This window comes from Synchiropus splendidus, chromosome 5 (assembly GCF_027744825.2).
Source record: "Synchiropus splendidus isolate RoL2022-P1 chromosome 5, RoL_Sspl_1.0, whole genome shotgun sequence".
Classification (NCBI taxonomy): Eukaryota; Metazoa; Chordata; class Actinopteri; order Syngnathiformes; family Callionymidae; genus Synchiropus; species Synchiropus splendidus.
In genome coordinates, this window is record NC_071338.1 from 17,727,895 (window position 1) to 17,745,310 (window position 17,416).

General features: G+C 42.5%; 3 protein-coding genes across 6 annotated transcripts in view; all 3 read left to right on the forward strand.

Moving 5' to 3' along the window:
• LOC128759679 (ephrin type-A receptor 6-like) overlaps positions 1-2,403 on the forward strand; it is a 44,155-nt gene extending 41,752 nt beyond the window's left edge. For 2 of the 3 annotated variants that reach the window (XM_053866825.1, XM_053866826.1), the window contains 4 exons: positions 72-221; positions 293-486; positions 881-1,030; positions 1,783-2,403. In XM_053866825.1, coding sequence (XP_053722800.1) covers positions 72-221; positions 293-486; positions 881-1,030; positions 1,783-1,897 — 609 coding nt within the window. In that variant the 3' untranslated portion in view covers positions 1,898-2,403. Of the gene's footprint in view, positions 1-71; positions 222-292; positions 487-880; positions 1,031-1,782 lie in introns of those variants that run through there. The other variant, XM_053866828.1, reaches the window with a different exon arrangement.
• A 738-nt stretch (positions 2,404-3,141) lies between these two features.
• arl6 (ADP-ribosylation factor-like 6) lies at positions 3,142-8,778 on the forward strand. The gene is made up of 8 exons (XM_053866833.1): positions 3,142-3,285; positions 3,837-3,988; positions 4,290-4,351; positions 5,137-5,205; positions 5,286-5,380; positions 5,501-5,630; positions 7,327-7,382; positions 7,489-8,778. Exons 2-8 carry the CDS (start codon positions 3,869-3,871, stop codon positions 7,512-7,514), a joined length of 558 nt encoding a protein of 185 aa, XP_053722808.1. The 5' UTR covers positions 3,142-3,285; positions 3,837-3,868; the 3' UTR covers positions 7,515-8,778.
• A 1,057-nt stretch (positions 8,779-9,835) lies between these two features.
• slc5a7a (solute carrier family 5 member 7a) lies at positions 9,836-17,009 on the forward strand. Of its 2 annotated transcripts, XM_053866830.1 has the most exons (10): positions 9,836-10,024; positions 10,866-11,091; positions 11,221-11,334; positions 11,447-11,602; positions 11,750-11,898; positions 11,983-12,126; positions 13,148-13,301; positions 14,510-14,727; positions 14,809-15,490; positions 15,655-17,009. In XM_053866830.1, the coding sequence occupies exons 2-9, from the start codon at positions 10,908-10,910 to the stop codon at positions 15,478-15,480; spliced, it is 1,791 nt and encodes a 596-aa protein (XP_053722805.1). In that variant the 5' UTR covers positions 9,836-10,024; positions 10,866-10,907; the 3' UTR covers positions 15,481-15,490; positions 15,655-17,009. The 2 variants fall into 2 exon arrangements, with proteins under 2 accessions (XP_053722805.1, XP_053722804.1); XM_053866829.1 differs by having other exon boundaries at positions 14,809-17,009.
• Positions 17,010-17,416: the final 407 nt, after the last annotated feature.

Below are 17,416 nucleotides of genomic sequence, written 5' to 3' on the forward strand. Positions count from 1 at the left end.
GTTTTTCAAGAGACATCAGAAGCTGTTGAAACAGCCTTTCAATCGTTTTTCTGAAGATCTGCTTTCATCAGAGGGGAAAGGTCCCAATCCGCTGGACAGCACCTGAAGCTATTGCTTACGGCAAGTTCTCCTCGGCGTCTGATGTTTGGAGCTTCGGCATTGTTATGTGGGAAGTCATGTCGTATGGGGAACGGCCATACTGGGAGATGTCCAATCAAGACGTGAGTTTGTTCGAGGCGATGATCCAATGATGAGGATTCAACACTCTCCTAACTGTGACTGCTGTGGACAGGTCATCCTCTCCATCGAAGAAGGTTACCGTCTGCCAGCACCAATGGGGTGTCCAATGACACTGCACCAACTGATGCTGCACTGCTGGCAGAAGGAGCCCGGACCTCGGCCGCACTTCAGCGACGTGCTGTCATTTCTAGACAAACTCATTATCAATCCCAGCAACTTGCTCAGTCTGGTGAATGATGCACAGAGGTAGGTGTTCCCGCACTCACCACAATGCTTCCTCTCCACAATGGTTCACTCTCTTTTTTTCTCTAGTCATTTGTCCAGAAACAAAAACAGGAAACCGTGTTATATTGAGTCTCTTCAGAATGTTCCATGATGCCCAAGCTCCACGTGGATTTGCAACACATTTAAGTGACTCTGAACTCACTATTATCTCTGAATTGGTCTCATTTAAAGGATGGAGATAAAACTAATTTGACTTCACTGAAGAAATGAAATACATGAAAAGTTCTTTAATATTTGAGACCGAATGATACACAAAATGAACATGTCAAATGTCTCTTCCAGGCCATTCAATTCACTGTAACAATAGTTAGATATCCATGTCGAAAACTGACTCCCTTTCACTGTCTCTGCTCAGTTTCACCGAATCCCCTGTAGAAATGTTGGACTATCCTCTCTTCATCTCCATTGGCGACTGGCTGGACTCCATCAAAATGAACCAGTATAAGAACAACTTTATCGCAGCAGGATACACAACACTGGATTCAATTTCAACCATGACAATAGAGTAAGCGAACCAGATTATGTCTGTTTTTATTGTTCCCCAAGGGGAGGCATGCAAAACAATGATTTAATAACCCTATGATCTGCATGCTTTCCGGTTGAACGTGTGCATGTCATAGCCAGTGCTTTACAGTATGTATGCAGTATATATATATATATATATATATATATATATATATATATATATATATATATATATATATATATATATATATATATATATATATATATATATATATATATATATATATTGTTTCTGACTGGTGCCTAACTTTAAAGTAATAAGATGGTACTTATAGCATCAGAAGATAAATAGTACGAGGCTATTATTGATCTGCAATATCTCCCTTGGCCTCTCCTTGTTCATATCTTTTATAACTCTTCGTGAAGAAATAAAAGGAATTAGAACAGACCAAATACAGTGGATGACTGGAAATAAAAACACCTCAAAATGCAATAGTACAAATGATAAAATAAAATAAAAAAATTCTGGTTGGTGTGAGGGAGAGGTGTGTCGAGCGGTCCACCACTGAAATCTTAGGTTTATAACAGACATGGTTGGCAGAAGGAAGGAGAGAATCCCTGCAGACACTGCTGTTTTGTGGCAAACCAGGATGAAGTCTGGACTAGATTTGTGTTTTATATCGTCACGTTCTACTCAATTATCTGCTGCAGCGCAGTCATCTTGAGCGTTAGTGGTTGAGTGAGAAAGTGTTGTTGCCTTTTAAATCCCTGACCTTTTTATATCCCCTGCAGAGACATCAGACGAATTGGAGTCTGTTTGATTGGGCACCAGAGGAGAATCATAAGCAGCATACAGTCACTGCGCCTGCAGTTCCACCATATCCAGCAGAACGGATTTCAAGTGTGAAACCACTGAGACAGAAACTGGATCAAACTAGAGGGTCACATAAACTACTAGATCTTGCAGGTACAAACAACCTCTCACGTGAGGAGCTACAAGGCCAAACGTGGCCTGGTCAACTTGGATCATGCTCACTGCAGCCACCACAACTACCAACCTCTGTTGTCATTGGCCAGATGTCGGTCTACAAACGATAGTTGCATCCACTTGAAGAGTCAAGTGCCGACCATTACCTCTTTTCCAAGTGACAATCCGAGGGTTTCTGCTGCATCCAAAGCGTCTCATGTCTTATACCTCGTGAGGAGAAATGACACAGAGGGGATTTATGGTAATAAACACCACAATGTGGGGTTCTAATAACATCTATCCAGGCTGGATCAGTTGAATGGTAAATACAATCATGTTTTTAGAACTGAAAGACCACTGAATGTCAAACAAGATTTTTTAAAGATGTGTTCAACCCTCCCAATAATGCAGTATGTCTTGTACTAAAAGTCTTGTGAAAGGTGTATGTTTTACTCAGTAATAAACAAATCTATTTTAAACAGTTCTCCTTCAGTCATTCGCTGTTGTAAGTCGGTGTGCGTGACTGGCTCCTGTTCAGTGCTTCAGTGCTGTCAAGGAAAACAGTGAGCAACCTGTCGAATGCCACTTGGAAGGACAGCTTTTACTGACATCAACAATCTCCAGGTGAGAATGTATCAGGACGGACAACAATCGGATATACTGGATGATAAAAAGGAAGAGGAAAGAATGAAACTCTTACAAACCTTCATTTTTGAAACAAGATTTATAAGCTCTTTTAGAGATTCCTCTCAAGAAGTTGAACCAAAATATGGAGAGAACATATTTACATATTGGAACTTCAGCCATAAATGCATGTGTAGTGTTAAATAATGTGAAAATTATTACTATTATTAGCAATAACAATGTGTGTTTTCAATCTTTTTAAAGATTATTCTTTCATCACGATTCGTTTGTTTTATAATAGTGTGTAACTGTTTCATTATGAATTGACCCGCATGGTTTTAAATCTTGTTTTGAGGACATCCTAAATTATATTTCATATCGGTAAGTCGTTTAGAAAAGACTTCACTCTGCAAATGTAAACCCCTGTTACGCATGCCATCGTCTTTGCTCTCAGCTATTTGACTGCATCAGTTCACTCAGGTTTGCCAAACATGAGCTATCGCCAGTAGAAAGATAAAGTGCATTACCTTTTCTGGCCTCTTGGTGGCAGACTAGAGGCCGCCCCTGTCACCCAGCAACGGTGTAAATAAGCGTCCTCAGCCCGGAAGCCTCTGCTAACACTGATTTCAAACAAGTTCCCAGCAAACCCGCCAGGACCAGCGCTGTCTGCGGCTTGGGAGCGCGTCTACGTCCTTAAACCACAGGTAAAATCTAAAGTCTTGCTCTGCGCTGTTTGAATCTAAACTCCGGGTTACATGTCACTGCTAGCTTCAGCGCCCCGAGACCCAACACGACAGCGTGTTAGCTGCTCTGCTCCGGGTTTATGCCGTTAAAACTGTGGCCTCCCCCGCAGTTCCGATTGTGTTTCCACCTGAGAACCTGAGAGCTGGACGTCGCTCTCCACAAGTGGAAGGAGGGAACGATGCACTGCCGGGCGTTAGCATTAGCTGGCGAGGCAATAAGAGATTAACAGTAGCAGTGAGCGAGTGTCACTAAGCGTTTTAGCTTAGCTGGAGATTTAATGGAATCGTAATGAGGTAAGTATAGCAGTTTTTCAGGTGTCAGGTAAAGTAAAAGTTCTGCCGTGACTAACACAGGTAATAAAGTAACTCGGTCATCTGTGTGCTACCGTCATATAACACTCTTTTGACTTGATCCCAATGTGACCGAGACAATGGCCACTGACGCCTGAACACAGTCGAAAGGAATCGGCGAATGTTTTCCTGACTCTTCTTAAATGCTGAAACTCTCACAGACCTGACGACAGCTGATGGTCGCTGGCTGCCGATGGGGCTGTTCGACAAGTTGGCAGGATGGCTGGGCTTGAAGAAGGAGGTCAACGTTCTGTGTTTGGGTCTGGACAACAGTGGGAAAACCACCATCATCAACCAACTCAAGCCGTCTAATGTGAGCGTTTCTACTGGACCTTGTGCTGAGCCAAGTCCTTCATGCGTATTGCCCAGAAAGGAGGATAATAAAAACACAATCATACATGTATTTACAATCCGAATCAGCTTTATTGCCATGGTCAGTGAGAAGGATTCCACCAACTAGGAAAGTGCTTTGGAATAACGTGCATTAATGAACAAAAGCATAATAATAATAATAAAGATGCTCAGAATTATATTTCTTTCAGCCTCGTGGTCAAGCTAAGCCTAATAAAAGTTTTGTTTGTGCATCAACTCAACTTTTTTTTTTTTTGTCTCAGGCTCAGGCTCAAGACATCGTCCCAACCATCGGTTTCAACATAGAGAAGTTCAAGACATCCAGGTTGGTAGTTGTCGTCTCCTGCAACTTCAAGTCCTGGTAGTTCAGACCACATTTTCGGGTCACTCGCTTCAAGTACTGGAAACTGTTCATGCCTGTTTTTTATACAGTAGCCATAGAACAAAGTGTAACTTGCAGGTGGTGTGTTTGTCCCACTAAAATCCATTTGTACATCAAATTACACTGCCTGGCCAAAAAAAAAAAAAAGCCGCCACCTGGATCCTGGATCTGGGGTTGCTGCACTTGGTCAGGTCTAGGTTCAGCAACATTCTGTGCTCAAAGAATGAGGTCAGCTGACCACCTGAATATACTGAATGACCAGGTGGATGTTTTCTTCCCTGATGGCACGGGCATATTTCAAGATGACAATGCCAGGATTCATCGGGCTCAAATTGTGAAAGACTGGTTCAGGGAGCATGAGACATCATTTTCACACATGGATTGGCCACCACAGAGTCCAGACCTTAACCCCATTGGGAATCTTTGGGATGTGCTGGAGAAGACTTTGCGCAGCGGTCAGACTCTACCATCATCAATGCAAGATCTTGGTGAGAAATGAATGCAACACTGGATGGAAATAAATCTTGTGACATTGCAGAAGCTTATCGAAACAATACCAGAGCGAATGCGTGCTGTAAAGCTAAAGGTGGTCCAACAAAATATTAGAGTGTATGACCCTTTTTTTTGGCCTGGCAGTGTATAAGAGCAGTGAAAAAAACGAAGAGATGTTTCATCTTTTACATCACTGTGACATGTAGTGAGTAACAGAAACCTCTCTGGCCCTGCAGTCTGTCCTTCACAGTGTTCGACATGTCTGGTCAGGGCAGGTACCGAAACCTGTGGGAGCATTACTACAAGTGAGTTTGGGAAGCGGAAAAAAAAATCATCTAAAGAAGTTGAACATTTTTTAATGCTCCTACTCTGTTGTTAATTTCAGGGAGGGCCAGGCAATCATATTTGTCATTGACAGTGCTGATAAGCTGCGGATGGTTGTAGCCAGAGAAGAACTGGAGACATTACTGAACCATCCTGGTGAGAAGCCTGTGTCTCTTCTTAGCCCATAGTGTTAATTTGCTTCAGTTTTGTGTGAGGCAGTTACAGTAAAAGAAAGAATAACTGGTGAAACTCTGTGTCCTGTGGTTTTGTTTTCAGATATTAAGCACCGGAGAATCCCCATCCTGTTTTTTGCCAACAAGATGGACGTCAGGGACGCGCTGTCTTCAGTGAAAGTGTCGCAGCTGCTGTGTTTAGAGAACATCAAGGACAAACCCTGGCATATCTGGTAAGAACGCTCCAGTAGAAATAGAAACTATACCACCAAAAACACTACCCACTATGAGACTTTTATATCCCACAAAAAATATTCGACAAACACACGACACACTCGCTGCATTGGACTTGCATACATGAATACGACGACAGCATGACCGCATGCCGCGCTCTCCAGCTCCGCAGCGTTCAACAGTTGTGGAGAGTTTGATTCACAATGGTAGTTTTAAACCTATTTTTAATACAGAAACCATTTGTTTCTGACACTGGTCGACTCTGAGTCTCTAGATCTGTGTTTGTTTTATTAGATGGACTGCTTCTCATAGGTTCTCTGACGCTGTCATCTGCCTTGGTTCTTATCAACACATGATAGCAGGCAGCGTTGATTCTACACCCCGGCATCTCTTAGGGACCATCAACAAATTCTGATTCGGTCAAAGAATTAATGAAGTCTTCAAACATGCCAATGAACAAAAACATTGTAGGAGAGAGAATTGTGAAAATATTTTCCATTACACTAAACAAAGGACTGACGCTTTGTATAATGAGTTTGAGAATAGACTTTGACTATAAGATCATTTATTCACATGATTTCTAACATTTCTTCTATAGCATCTGGGAAATGTGTCCAGATGGGTCGAAGTAAACTGTCAAGAGACGTGAGATACATTAGGGACAGCAGACAGACTCAGACAGGCTCAATTTAACCCCTAAATAAAGCTGGCAGAGCAGTCTGTCAGACACGACCGGGTTCTACCAGAGACGTGAAACATTGAGTTTCTCATCACAACACTTAGTTAGCTATTATATTTAACATATACAAATAATAATGAGATGAGATGGAAACTCCACTAATGCATTTCAAGACAAACTGCACTGTGTCCAACAGATGTAATAGAATAGAAATGTATCTATATGATAATTATCATTATCGCAGAAATGACAACATTTATCATGATATATTTTTTTGTCCATGTTGCCCATCCCTAGTTTGGACTGTGACAGATACAGTCCTCGATCAAACATACCATTGCAGCACCACACATTTGTCTCATGGCGCTGCGAGGCAGAGGGAGGCAGACTTCTGTCTCAGCTGTCTCATCTGTCACATGGGCATGAATTGGTGACACTGCCGAACATGGATCAGAGCGACTGACTTGTTAGTGAAGACGCTGTGGTGCCCCTCTGGTGGGGTCTCTACTGTCTCTGTTAAACTCTTCTGTTGTGTTTAGCAAACAAACTCTTCCCAGCTTTTAAAACCCAACCAGCTGACCAGTGATGTCACTGACTTGCTGTGTTCTCCTCTGTGGATCTATGTGACGTGGGAGCGAGCACCAACCCTTGTACATCGCAGGCTACACTAACTGTTGACCATAATGCATAGAAAGGAAGGTCTTGGATACAGGACCATTGACTGAATGGGAAGGCGGTGGTCAATCCCAGTCACGGCAACTATGTGTCTAGTCACCACAACACATAAGCAAATTTCTAAAGCCTTTTTTTTTCATATACACCTGTCGACTCCTTAACCCTCAATGTTTCAGCTGACTAGATGGAAGTTGTCTTTTGTTTCATTTACTTTTTTTTTTTTTTGAAATACTTTTAGTTTTGTGCGTTGAATGCCAAACATAGATCTTTCAAACATTTTAAACAAACAAAAAGTAAAGGTTGATGCTTCAGTTGTTTACCATGTCAATATTGTTTTACAGTGATACAAACGCTTTGAAGGGGGAAGGATTGCAGGAGGGAGTGGACTGGTTACAAGGTACGCTTTATTTATAAGTAGTAAATGTCTGCCTGCTGGTGAGGTCCCTGGTTTATCTGGTGCTTCACCGCCGTTTTATTCCTACTTTCTTTGTTTTTGCTTTTAGATCAGATCAAAGCCATGAAAACGTGAGGCGGAAGGATGCATTTGGAAGAGTGGAACTGTCTTATAGAGTCTCACAAAACCACATATTTTCAAGGTATTTCAGGGACAACGCCGGTCAAAGCTTCTTTTGTTTATGGCAGGTTTTATGTTGAAGCCCTGCAGTGATGCATCATGTGGTCTGAACCTAAACGTAAGCTGCAGCCTATTACATGAATCATTTTCGTCTCTTTGTAGTTGAAAAGTTTCCTGTGTCTTCAACTTAAATATCTTTATTTATCTATACATCATCTTAAGGAATGTTGAAATGATCATAACTCTTCATCATTTGCTGTGTTAGAATTGTACATATATGAGGAGTAGTGGTGAGTGGAAGCAGTGTAAATATATAGTCACAAGATGTTTTTTGAAATAAGTGAGTGATTATTTATAAGATAGTGTTGAATGTTTGCCTTATTTACTGCTAAAGCAAATAACTGCAAATGATTAGAAGAAAGAGTAATGATCCACATCTGCAGGCTGCTTTGTTATTGTGTTATTGTAATTCATTGTCTTTTTTTTTTTTTAATTGATGTGGCTTGGAGGAATGGAACTTTGTTTTGTTTTAATACCCAACAATTTCCTGATGAGTCAGTTTGAAGTTGCTGTCTCGACTGTTGTGAGTTCAGATTTATGTAGTGTCACTCTGAACGTGGTGAGTCTGAGTCATGTTTTTTGTTTTGTTTTTCTCACAAAATTGTATGGCCATGTTTCAGTTAATGGATTCATAGCAGCTAAACAAGCCATTTTAAGAACAAATGAAGAGAATCTTTTACTTTGAAAGTATTGACCACTAGCAGATTAACAGGCTTTTATTCTAGTATTCAACTAAAAGACAGCTGGGATTTCATGCTCCTGAACTTCATCGTGAACCGTTTCCTTGGTGATGATCTAAAGTCTGGATTGGATCGTAGCCAAACTCTGAAAAAATGTTAATGTTTTTAGATTATTAGCAATGCATTTGTTGATTTTGACTTATCAGACATTTTCTTTGCCATTTGTTTTATGCTTCTTCAGTTTAATAACAAAACACCAGCCTATTGAGTTGTTGAGTTAATGCTTGAACCGTAGACCGATTCTTTTTTACTTTACTTGGATGAGACACAAGATGACAAAGAGACTTGTAGTTTGAACTCGCCAGTTAGTTTTCATCATGACGTAGTCTGATCCGTTGACATGTTGAATTTCAGCTTTCAAGCGTGTTTGCTTATTTCCAGTGACTGAATAATAAATGTAATCATAAACAAAAAGAAAGCTCTATTTTTGATTTCTCTGTTCCACGAATGCGCTCTCCCCCTCTCTCTCCCTCCCCCCCTTCTCCCTTTATCAGCAGCTCAAGTCCTGCCACCAACAGCTGCTCATTAAGTCATGACACCCTGCACTGTTTCGAGCTGACACCTTCGTTGTGAAGAAGACTTTTCGTTGACTTTAGATCTGGATCGCTCCGTCCCTCTGCTGCGCCCCAAAACTAACGACATCTCCTGACAAGTTTCCTCCGGCAGCACATCTGTCCAATCGCTCCAGCTGTCAGGCGGCTGTCTTCCGTCCGTGCTGCGGAGAGAAACGCCCACCAGATGTGTAGTGCCGCCTCATTTTAACTAGTGTTGGGTGATCACGCTAATTAAGCAGCACCTGATACATGCCACTATTAACCAGTCTGTTTATATTTTTGCCTTTTGCTTTCACCACACAAGTTCTGTTCAGGTGCACGTTACTGCCAAAACAGTGGCGCTTATGTTGACATCAAAAGGAAAACAAAAGAGATGATGCTGCAATATAATGGCTGCTCACTGTTTTGCCTGTTTAAAGGCAGGTGGCTCTGTGTGTGGAGGCCCTCCGCTGGGAAAAGAGGAACTAGTTGAATTATTTGAAATACTATTGATACTGCTCTTGTTCCCGCTAACGTACTAAACCTGTACTTTGTATCTGTCAATCCCCCCACTGGGGATGAGGCCCATTCAATTAACTTGTTCTTCTTTATTCTATTTTATTTTTTTTAATTGTATTTCTTTATTTTTGATTTGGTATATTTCAAGAAAAACGACTAACCATTGTTGCTAGTCCACCTGCACATGCACCGCTCCTGCCTCCTGGTAGAATTCTGTCTCTTCGCTCTGAGATTTTATTTCAACTGAAATGTCAACTTCAATTATGAAGAGAAAACCTGGTGCATCATCAGAGAAAGGTTCTGTTCGAGTCATATCAGGGCGTAATTTCCAAGTCAGAGACAGAGAATCTGGGCTCCACAGTCTGTGTCCTTCCGTCCTGTGACGTATGCTGTGCAAAGGTGCTCATTAAGAGGGACGCTCGGTTCCACTGACGTGTGCGTCCGGTCCTCTGACGGCACCTGCCTCCTTAAAAGCCCTCAGTAACGCGCACCCGAGACCACCATCTTTTCATCCTCATCATTCTCCACGGTGCTGAGGGACGACGAGGATTCTTTAACTTGCTTTTTTCCCCCTCCTCAGCTGTGCCAGCACATGACTCCAGAAACACGCAAGGTAGGTTCCGTCCTTCTCTGTGAGTTACTATGTTGTATAAAAAGCAATACCAGTTGTGTCGGGCGTAAAATAATGTAATCAAAGTAAAGACATCGGTGCGCAATTTGACCTTTACGCACGGAAACAAGGGGAGAGCGCAATGCATTCCTCGTCTTTTTGAGGCTTTATGGCAACAAACAAAGTAAAGAAAGACAGAATTGAAAGAAGATTTCCATATGGTTGATTTTTAAAAAAATCCACTGACGACACAATTTTGGTTTGGATAAGCTTGATTTTGACAACTTTGACGTTTGTGGTTTTTGTTTTTCTTTGGCTCACTACAGCAATTTGTTTTCTCTGAGCTTTTTAAAACCAGATCATATTGCCACTTCAACTTTTGTTTTTAAATTCCCAAAACGGGTTAGTATTTGATTGTAGTATTTGATTATTTACAAGGAGGAATATGACAAAACTATGAATTGATGCCGAGAAAATAAATCTATTACGCAACATTAACGCAGCACGATGCGTAATTTTGAAAATGAAGCCTCGTTTTATGAATTTATTTTAATACGCTATAGGAGGAAAGAGCAAATCGCTCATGTTTTTAAAACTCATTGAAAAAATGTTTGTTTTTTTTTTCATTTATTTTGCTCATTTAGCAAAAAGCGCCAATTAAAATGTATTTTTTAAACGAATTTTGAGTGCGTAAAATTGTCCAAAGCATGCGTAAAAGCCGTTTTCATCAACCAAATATAGACATTCACCATTTGCGAATACATTTCCTCTTACTTTGCCGATCATAAAGTCCAAACGTTGATGAAAGTGCTGCCGTGTGACTCCGCGTCGGTGCGCCTCGCAGGTCTCCATGCCTCCCCGTTCCTAGCGGCTGACCGGAGCGACGATGACCATCCACGTTGAGGGACTTGTGGCGATCGCGGTCTTCTACCTGCTCATTCTCTTCGTGGGTATCTGGGCAGCATGGAAGAACAAGCACTCGGGGGAGGCGGAGGGCACCGACCGCAGCGAGACCATCATGGTGGGCGGCAGAGACATTGGGCTGTTCGTGGGGGGATTCACCATGACAGGTCTGCTCTCCGACAATACTCAAAAGTAGCAATAAGCAATTCTATGTGTCATTCTATTTAACTGCTTTTTAACAATCATTGTAAAAAAAAAAAAAAAACATTTTAAATATTCTATTCTGTTACTTCCAGCCACTTGGGTTGGAGGAGGGTACATCAATGGCACTGCCGAGTATGTGTACCTGCCTGACTATGGTCTGGCCTGGGCTCAAGCTCCATTCGGATATGCACTCAGTCTAGTCGTCGGTAAGTGCTTCTCCACTGTCCATGGACTATTCCTACCAGTTGAGTGAATATATAAAAGATAAATTATAGGTGGAGACAGGGCAGGTTCATCGCCTCACTTCTGGTGTCGCAGGTGGCCTGTTCTTCGCCAAGCCCATGCGCTCTCGGGGTTACGTCACCATGCTGGACCCCTTCCAGCAACTCTATGGGAAACGCATGGGAGGTCTCCTCTTCATACCCGCACTGATGGGTGAGATCTTCTGGTCAGCTGCCATCCTGTCTGCCCTGGGTGAGTTCTGACTGAGAGCCACAAAAGTTGGCTCAGCATTGGTTAACGCCAGCCATGTTACAGTTCATGTGTTCGATCTGAGATTGTAAGTCGGTAAGCCACTGAGGACAGCTTTAAAGACGGGACACTCCTTGGTTTTGTGTTCAGGTGCGACCCTCAGTGTGATCGTGGACATCAACATTAAGATGTCAGTGGTCATCTCCGCGCTTATCGCCATCTTCTACACGCTGGTGGGCGGGCTGTACTCTGTGGCCTACACGGATGTGGTGCAGCTCTTCTGCATCTTTGTGGGGCTGGTAGGTGAACACATCGCTCACAAATGTGTGGATGGTTCGTGGAATTCCTCAGTTTTGTGATCATTATTATTTAATCCTGTCCAGTGGATCAGTGTCCCCTTCGCACTCACCAACCCTGCAGTGGCCGACATCACCGTGACGGCAGTTAAGCAGGTTTACCAGTCACCTTGGAGAGGCAGCGTCCAAAAAGACGACACCTGGGTGTGGCTCGACAATTTCTGCCTCCTGGTACTTCTTTCTCCATATTATACAGTCGTAGAAAAACCTCTTAAGTGTCTTCACTTTTTCTTACAGTATTGGGAAATTGTTTTGCTGTTTCTTCTCAATGTGAATCTGTGGTCACAGTGAAACAATTGCGTTACGACTGTCTGTACCACTTTTCAATACATTAGGGCAAGACAACTTTTTATTAAAGATAGATTCCTAAAATTAAATTAAAGTGAAGTGCCTTAGTACCGTCTGGTCACATCGCCGATTCCTCAAACGATACCAAATACGCAATTACACTGAGAAGAGAGAAGCGTTGAATAAAGAGAATTTGACCTGAAAAATTGATTTTTAAATATATTTTGACAGCCATTTCTTAGCTGAAATTAAAGCTCACATTCTAACTCACAAGGAGAAAGGAATATAACAGTTATAAAGTTGTGTCGTAGGAAAGTCTATAATTTATGGTGAAGATCACAAATAGATTTTTGAAAAAAGATTTTTTTAATCTGGTATTGTGACCAGGATTGAGGGTGAAAGAGAGCAAGTCAATGATCGAAAAATATTTGGGTGACAAAACAAGTAGATGAAGATAAGATATGTTAGTTTTTGTTGTGTTACAAATTAACACGTATGCTCACATGAATTTATCAAATTTAATCTCAACAAAATATACAATATACTTTATTATACGTTATACTATGGATACCAATGCAGCGAGAATAATCAACTCCTAGTATTCTAAGAATGACTGAATGAATGAACATGAATTTGCCAATGTGTAACATGATATATGTTGCATTTAAATTGATAAAATATTATGTGATTAAATGATCTCTAATCGTAACACTGCAGTGAATTACAATCTCCTCAGAGCGAGCATTGTTTTTCTTCATTTGTTTTGGTACACGCTGTTAATAATTTCAGTGGGATGTATTTTATCTAAGCTAGTAGCGTAGCTCCACTCTGTTGTCACCCCTGCAACACATGATAGCGTCGATTGTCGGGACACTGGCCGACGGCGACCTCTTCTGACCCACAGATGCTCGGCGGGATTCCGTGGCAGGTCTACTTCCAGAGAGTCCTGTCTGCATCGTCGGCCACCTACGCGCAGGTCCTCTCCTTCCTGGCTGCGTTCGGATGCCTCGTCATGGCTGTCCCCTCTGTTCTGATCGGAGCCATCGGAGCCTCCACAGGTGAGCGGTGTTTATGGGCCCTCAGATCTCAGAGAGCAGCGTAAATAGCAGATGGTTCACATCATTCATAATGAAATAGCAAGGGGCCTGATGATCAAGCTGCTGGGGTAGATAGAGGAGCTGGGGAGCAAATTACGTTTGATCTCAGGATTTGTCCGTATCATATTCCTTTGAATACACACCTGTTTACTTCAGGTTACGTAATGTACTTTCAAAGAAGCCTTGACTCTTGCTTTGGTGATTCTGTACTGTTTCAATTTTACCGTAACCTAACTTCTATTGCATGTCCCATATTGCACTACAACAGTTGAAGCTTGGATGACGGAGGCAAAGTTTTAACATGTGGAGGAGACAGACTGGCTTGATCTTGGGCAGAAGGAGTTTGAAGAGTCAGAGTTGAAAATGCTCAGGTCTTTATTAAGAGTGACCGGGAAGGACCTCATGTGGAGACAACGTTAGGGAGGCCAGACTGAGGTGGTTTGGACATGTGGAGAGGAAAGGCAGGGAACAGGTCGGCCTAAGAATGTTAGGCATGAAGGTACTGGGTAAAATAAGAAGAGGAATGCAGTAAATGAGGACATGAAGAGGACAGATGTGAGGATCAGGGAGGATGATCGAGAAAGGCTGAGTGGGAGGAGGCTGACTTGATGGTAAATGCCTTAAGACGAAGAAGATGCTGTAGTGCAGATACAGTCAGACAGTTGAACAAGAACTATGGACGTTGTCAGCTTCTGCTCTGGCTTATTCCAACAAGAAACTCAAAAAATGTCTTGGGAGAGAAAACAAATATATTTTAAAAGAGAGCAATGCAAAGGAAAAGGGGTCAGAGAATAAATGCTTCTACTTGTTTCCTGAATGAAACCACCTAATGTCTCTTATGAGGCAGTAACTGGGGACAAAGAAACAAAGATAAGCGCACTAAATGAAACATCTGGAAACTCTGGATACATTTCCTGCTAGTTTTAGACTTGTCAATAGATATTGTGTTTGGCCAGACTAGGACTGTATTTTACAGTTTGGCTCCTCGTGCAACTGGTTCACTTCCTCTACCGTAGCACCCAAATGCCTCCTACGAAGAGCTGCATTTCTGAGAATGAGAAGATACTTGTCCCTGTTCATCTCTCTGTCAGATCAATATTCTGCACCATAGTGTTTGTCTGAAGCTGTCGCACCTTCAGCACACATTGTCTTATACACCTCCCATCCAGATTGGAACCAGACAACCTACGGGGCTGTTCCACCCAAAGACCGAGAGCAGGCCGATATGATTCTGCCAATTGTGCTCCAGCACCTCTGTCCACCCTTTGTGTCCTTCTTCGGCCTTGGTGCCGTGTCCGCAGCGGTCATGTCATCAGCCGACTCCTCCATCCTGTCAGCCAGCTCCATGTTTGCTCGGAACATCTATCAGCTGGCCTTCAGACAGTCGGTATGTGGCAACCTGTTTTTTTTTTTTTCTCATTCAAAGTCTTATTCATATTATTTATTGCTGCAATGGTTCTGTTTTCAGGCGTCAGACCGGGAAATCGTTTGGGTGATGCGTATCACGATCTTTGTCTTTGGCGGTCTCGCCACTGTGATGGCTCTGGTGACCGGGACTGTGTATGGACTTTGGTACTTGAGCTCCGATCTGGTTTACGTCATCATATTCCCCCAACTCCTCAGCGTGCTCTTCGTCAAAGGCACCAACACGTACGGCTCGGTGGCCGCCTACCTGTTTGGGATGGTGCTGCGAATCGGAGGAGGGGAGCCTTACCTTCAGCTGCCGCCCTTCATCTACTACCCCGGCTGGATCATTGAGCAGAGGAAGCATCACATCACCGGAGAAATGGAGGATATCGTCATTCAAAAGTTTCCCTTCAAGACGGTGTCAATGATCGCCTCCTTTTTAGGAAACGTGGCGTTCTCTCACCTGGCCAAGTATTTGTTCGAGAGCGGCAAACTGTCGCACAAGTACGACTTTCTGGACGCAGTGGTGTCCAAGCACAGCGGGGAGATCATGGATAAGACAACGCTGGTGGCACGTGGCAACAACATTGGGCTGTCGGAGATGGCGCCTGTAAAACCTCGATTGAGCGTGACCTTGGCGGCCGCCTTCACTCGCCGTGACACACTTCCAAAGGAAACAGTGGAAGAGGAGGAGGAGTCCAGTCCTGACACATCCCAGCACGATGATGAGTAACTGGATGCAGGTAAGAACGACTGCCAGGACGTGATGGGGAACCGTTATAGTCACACTGGACGACAAGCTTTCACATCCGCCCAAAGAGTCCGGACTTACATCAAACGCTCGTAGAGTAGACAATGTGTGTTCATCATATTTGGGTAAGAGTGGTTTCTGTTTCTCGTCACCAAGGTACGCAGAGACGAAAGGGCGTGAAACAGTTTCCTGTCAGATGCAAATGAGAGCACAAGCCACGTTTGCATGGTCTAGAATCTACTTGTCGCCAAAAAGCAAGCAATAACACAACACTGCGGTGAGGAAGGGGTGCGTGTGAAAAAATGATTTTTTCTAAAACGTGTCCACACAATGTCTCTTGTCGTGTGCTTCAATCATATAATTCTCATTTATTAATGCTGCAAAAATACCGTAATTTCTGGACTATAAGCTGATACTTCTTTCTCATGGTTTGCCAGCTGCAGCTTATACAACGACTCGGCTAATACATGGATTTTCACAGGCTGCGTCATGCGGCCAAAATACTGAGCCTCGCCACATCAAACCGATGAATTTACAGATGTTTTATTTACTATAAAGCATTCAAAATGTTTCGCCCACGTGTCCACAGCAGAGACCAGCTGTGGTGTCAGAACTTCCTACATGCAGGTGAAAAAGGCGCATTTTGAGCGCTTTAATGTAAATAAAAGATGTGAGGAGTTCAGGATTCAAGTTCAGAACATTGCCCAGTTTGTTTCATGAGTCAGTCTCGATGCTGGAACCCGTTTCCAAAACTAGTTTATACGTGATCACTGTCCTTTCTACACAACAGACAGCACCACTGCACCCACGGCTCATAGACCGACTTATGTATGAACAAGATCCATTTTCCTTCTTTTATTTAGTGGATGTGGCTAATATTCCGGTGCCCTCTATAGTCCGGGAATGACGGTAATAAATCATTATAAATGCAGTCCAGCTCAAATATTTAAAGACTTTGCACTGACAAGTAGTTGTGTAGATAATTACTTTATAATAACCGTCGACTCTAACTGTGACTCGAGAAACAAAGCCATGTTATCATGCCAAGTAGAACATATACAAGCTCTAGTGATGGTAGTTTACTTGAAGCTAATGTTGTATTTAATGTGTAGTGACAGATGATTCATGTAAAAGACGCTGCAATAGTTTTAAACAAGTCTTCTATTCTACTGCCTTAAAAATCATCGAGCAATTTGTTTGTACAGTTGACCGTGATCTGGTCGCGTGAACAACCATGGAATATGAATGTAATCTCTGTAATGTTGTACAGCAAATACAGTACTGCTCAATAGATGTGTGTGGTAGGTTGTTAGATTTACTGTGATCAAGTGTTGCTGAGTAATGCGGTCGACTGTGTTGCTTCATGACTCTGTGTTGTGTTGTACAGATGACTAAGTCTGTCATGTTTGTAAAGATAAATATGAAGGTGAAAATATTGCTATGAAACAACGCTGTTACATATTATACATATTGGTGTACAAATGTAAATGTTTATATATTTTTGACGGAAAAAAAAGATGAATAAATGAACAATGATAGATTCATGAATATTCAGACACATTTTTGTGGCTAGTTTTCTCTACTATTCTCAGGATGAAACTATTCAACTCTGTGAGTTTCACAGCTCCTTATTTCAGTCCGGTAAATGGCCTCTCCGTGCAGATGTGCTGCTCTGAGTCTCTCCGGCCCTCTGGTTGGCCAAATGGCGGACAGAGAAAGAGAACATGGCAGAAAAACGTGACTGAAATTACAATCGCTTGACTTGCATCTTTGTCTACGCCTTTGGTCGCAATGAAAGACGGGATCTTAAAATAGCTCCCCCCCGACCCCCTCCCTGGTTATGTACATTACCTTAAGTGCTGTTCTCTTGTCTGGAACTTGGGGAGGAGTCATTTCGCGTTGGGCGGGGTTGAGTGAT

Excerpts from the sequence above, each read along its gene's own strand:
- slc5a7a (XM_053866829.1), top strand. The coding sequence starts at position 10,908 with ATGACCATCCACGTTGAGGGACTTGTGGCGATCGCGGTCTTCTACCTG. Across the intron at positions 11,603-11,749 it reads TGCCATCCTGTCTGCCCTGG|GTGCGACCCTCAGTGTGATC; the intron begins GTGAGTTCTGAC and ends TTTTGTGTTCAG. Across the intron at positions 11,899-11,982 it reads TCTGCATCTTTGTGGGGCTG|TGGATCAGTGTCCCCTTCGC; the intron begins GTAGGTGAACAC and ends AATCCTGTCCAG.
- arl6 (XM_053866833.1), top strand. The coding sequence starts at position 3,869 with ATGGGGCTGTTCGACAAGTTGGCAGGATGGCTGGGCTTGAAGAAGGAG. Across the intron at positions 4,352-5,136 it reads GAGAAGTTCAAGACATCCAG|TCTGTCCTTCACAGTGTTCG; the intron begins GTTGGTAGTTGT and ends CTGGCCCTGCAG. Across the intron at positions 7,383-7,488 it reads GGGAGTGGACTGGTTACAAG|ATCAGATCAAAGCCATGAAA; the intron begins GTACGCTTTATT and ends TTTTGCTTTTAG.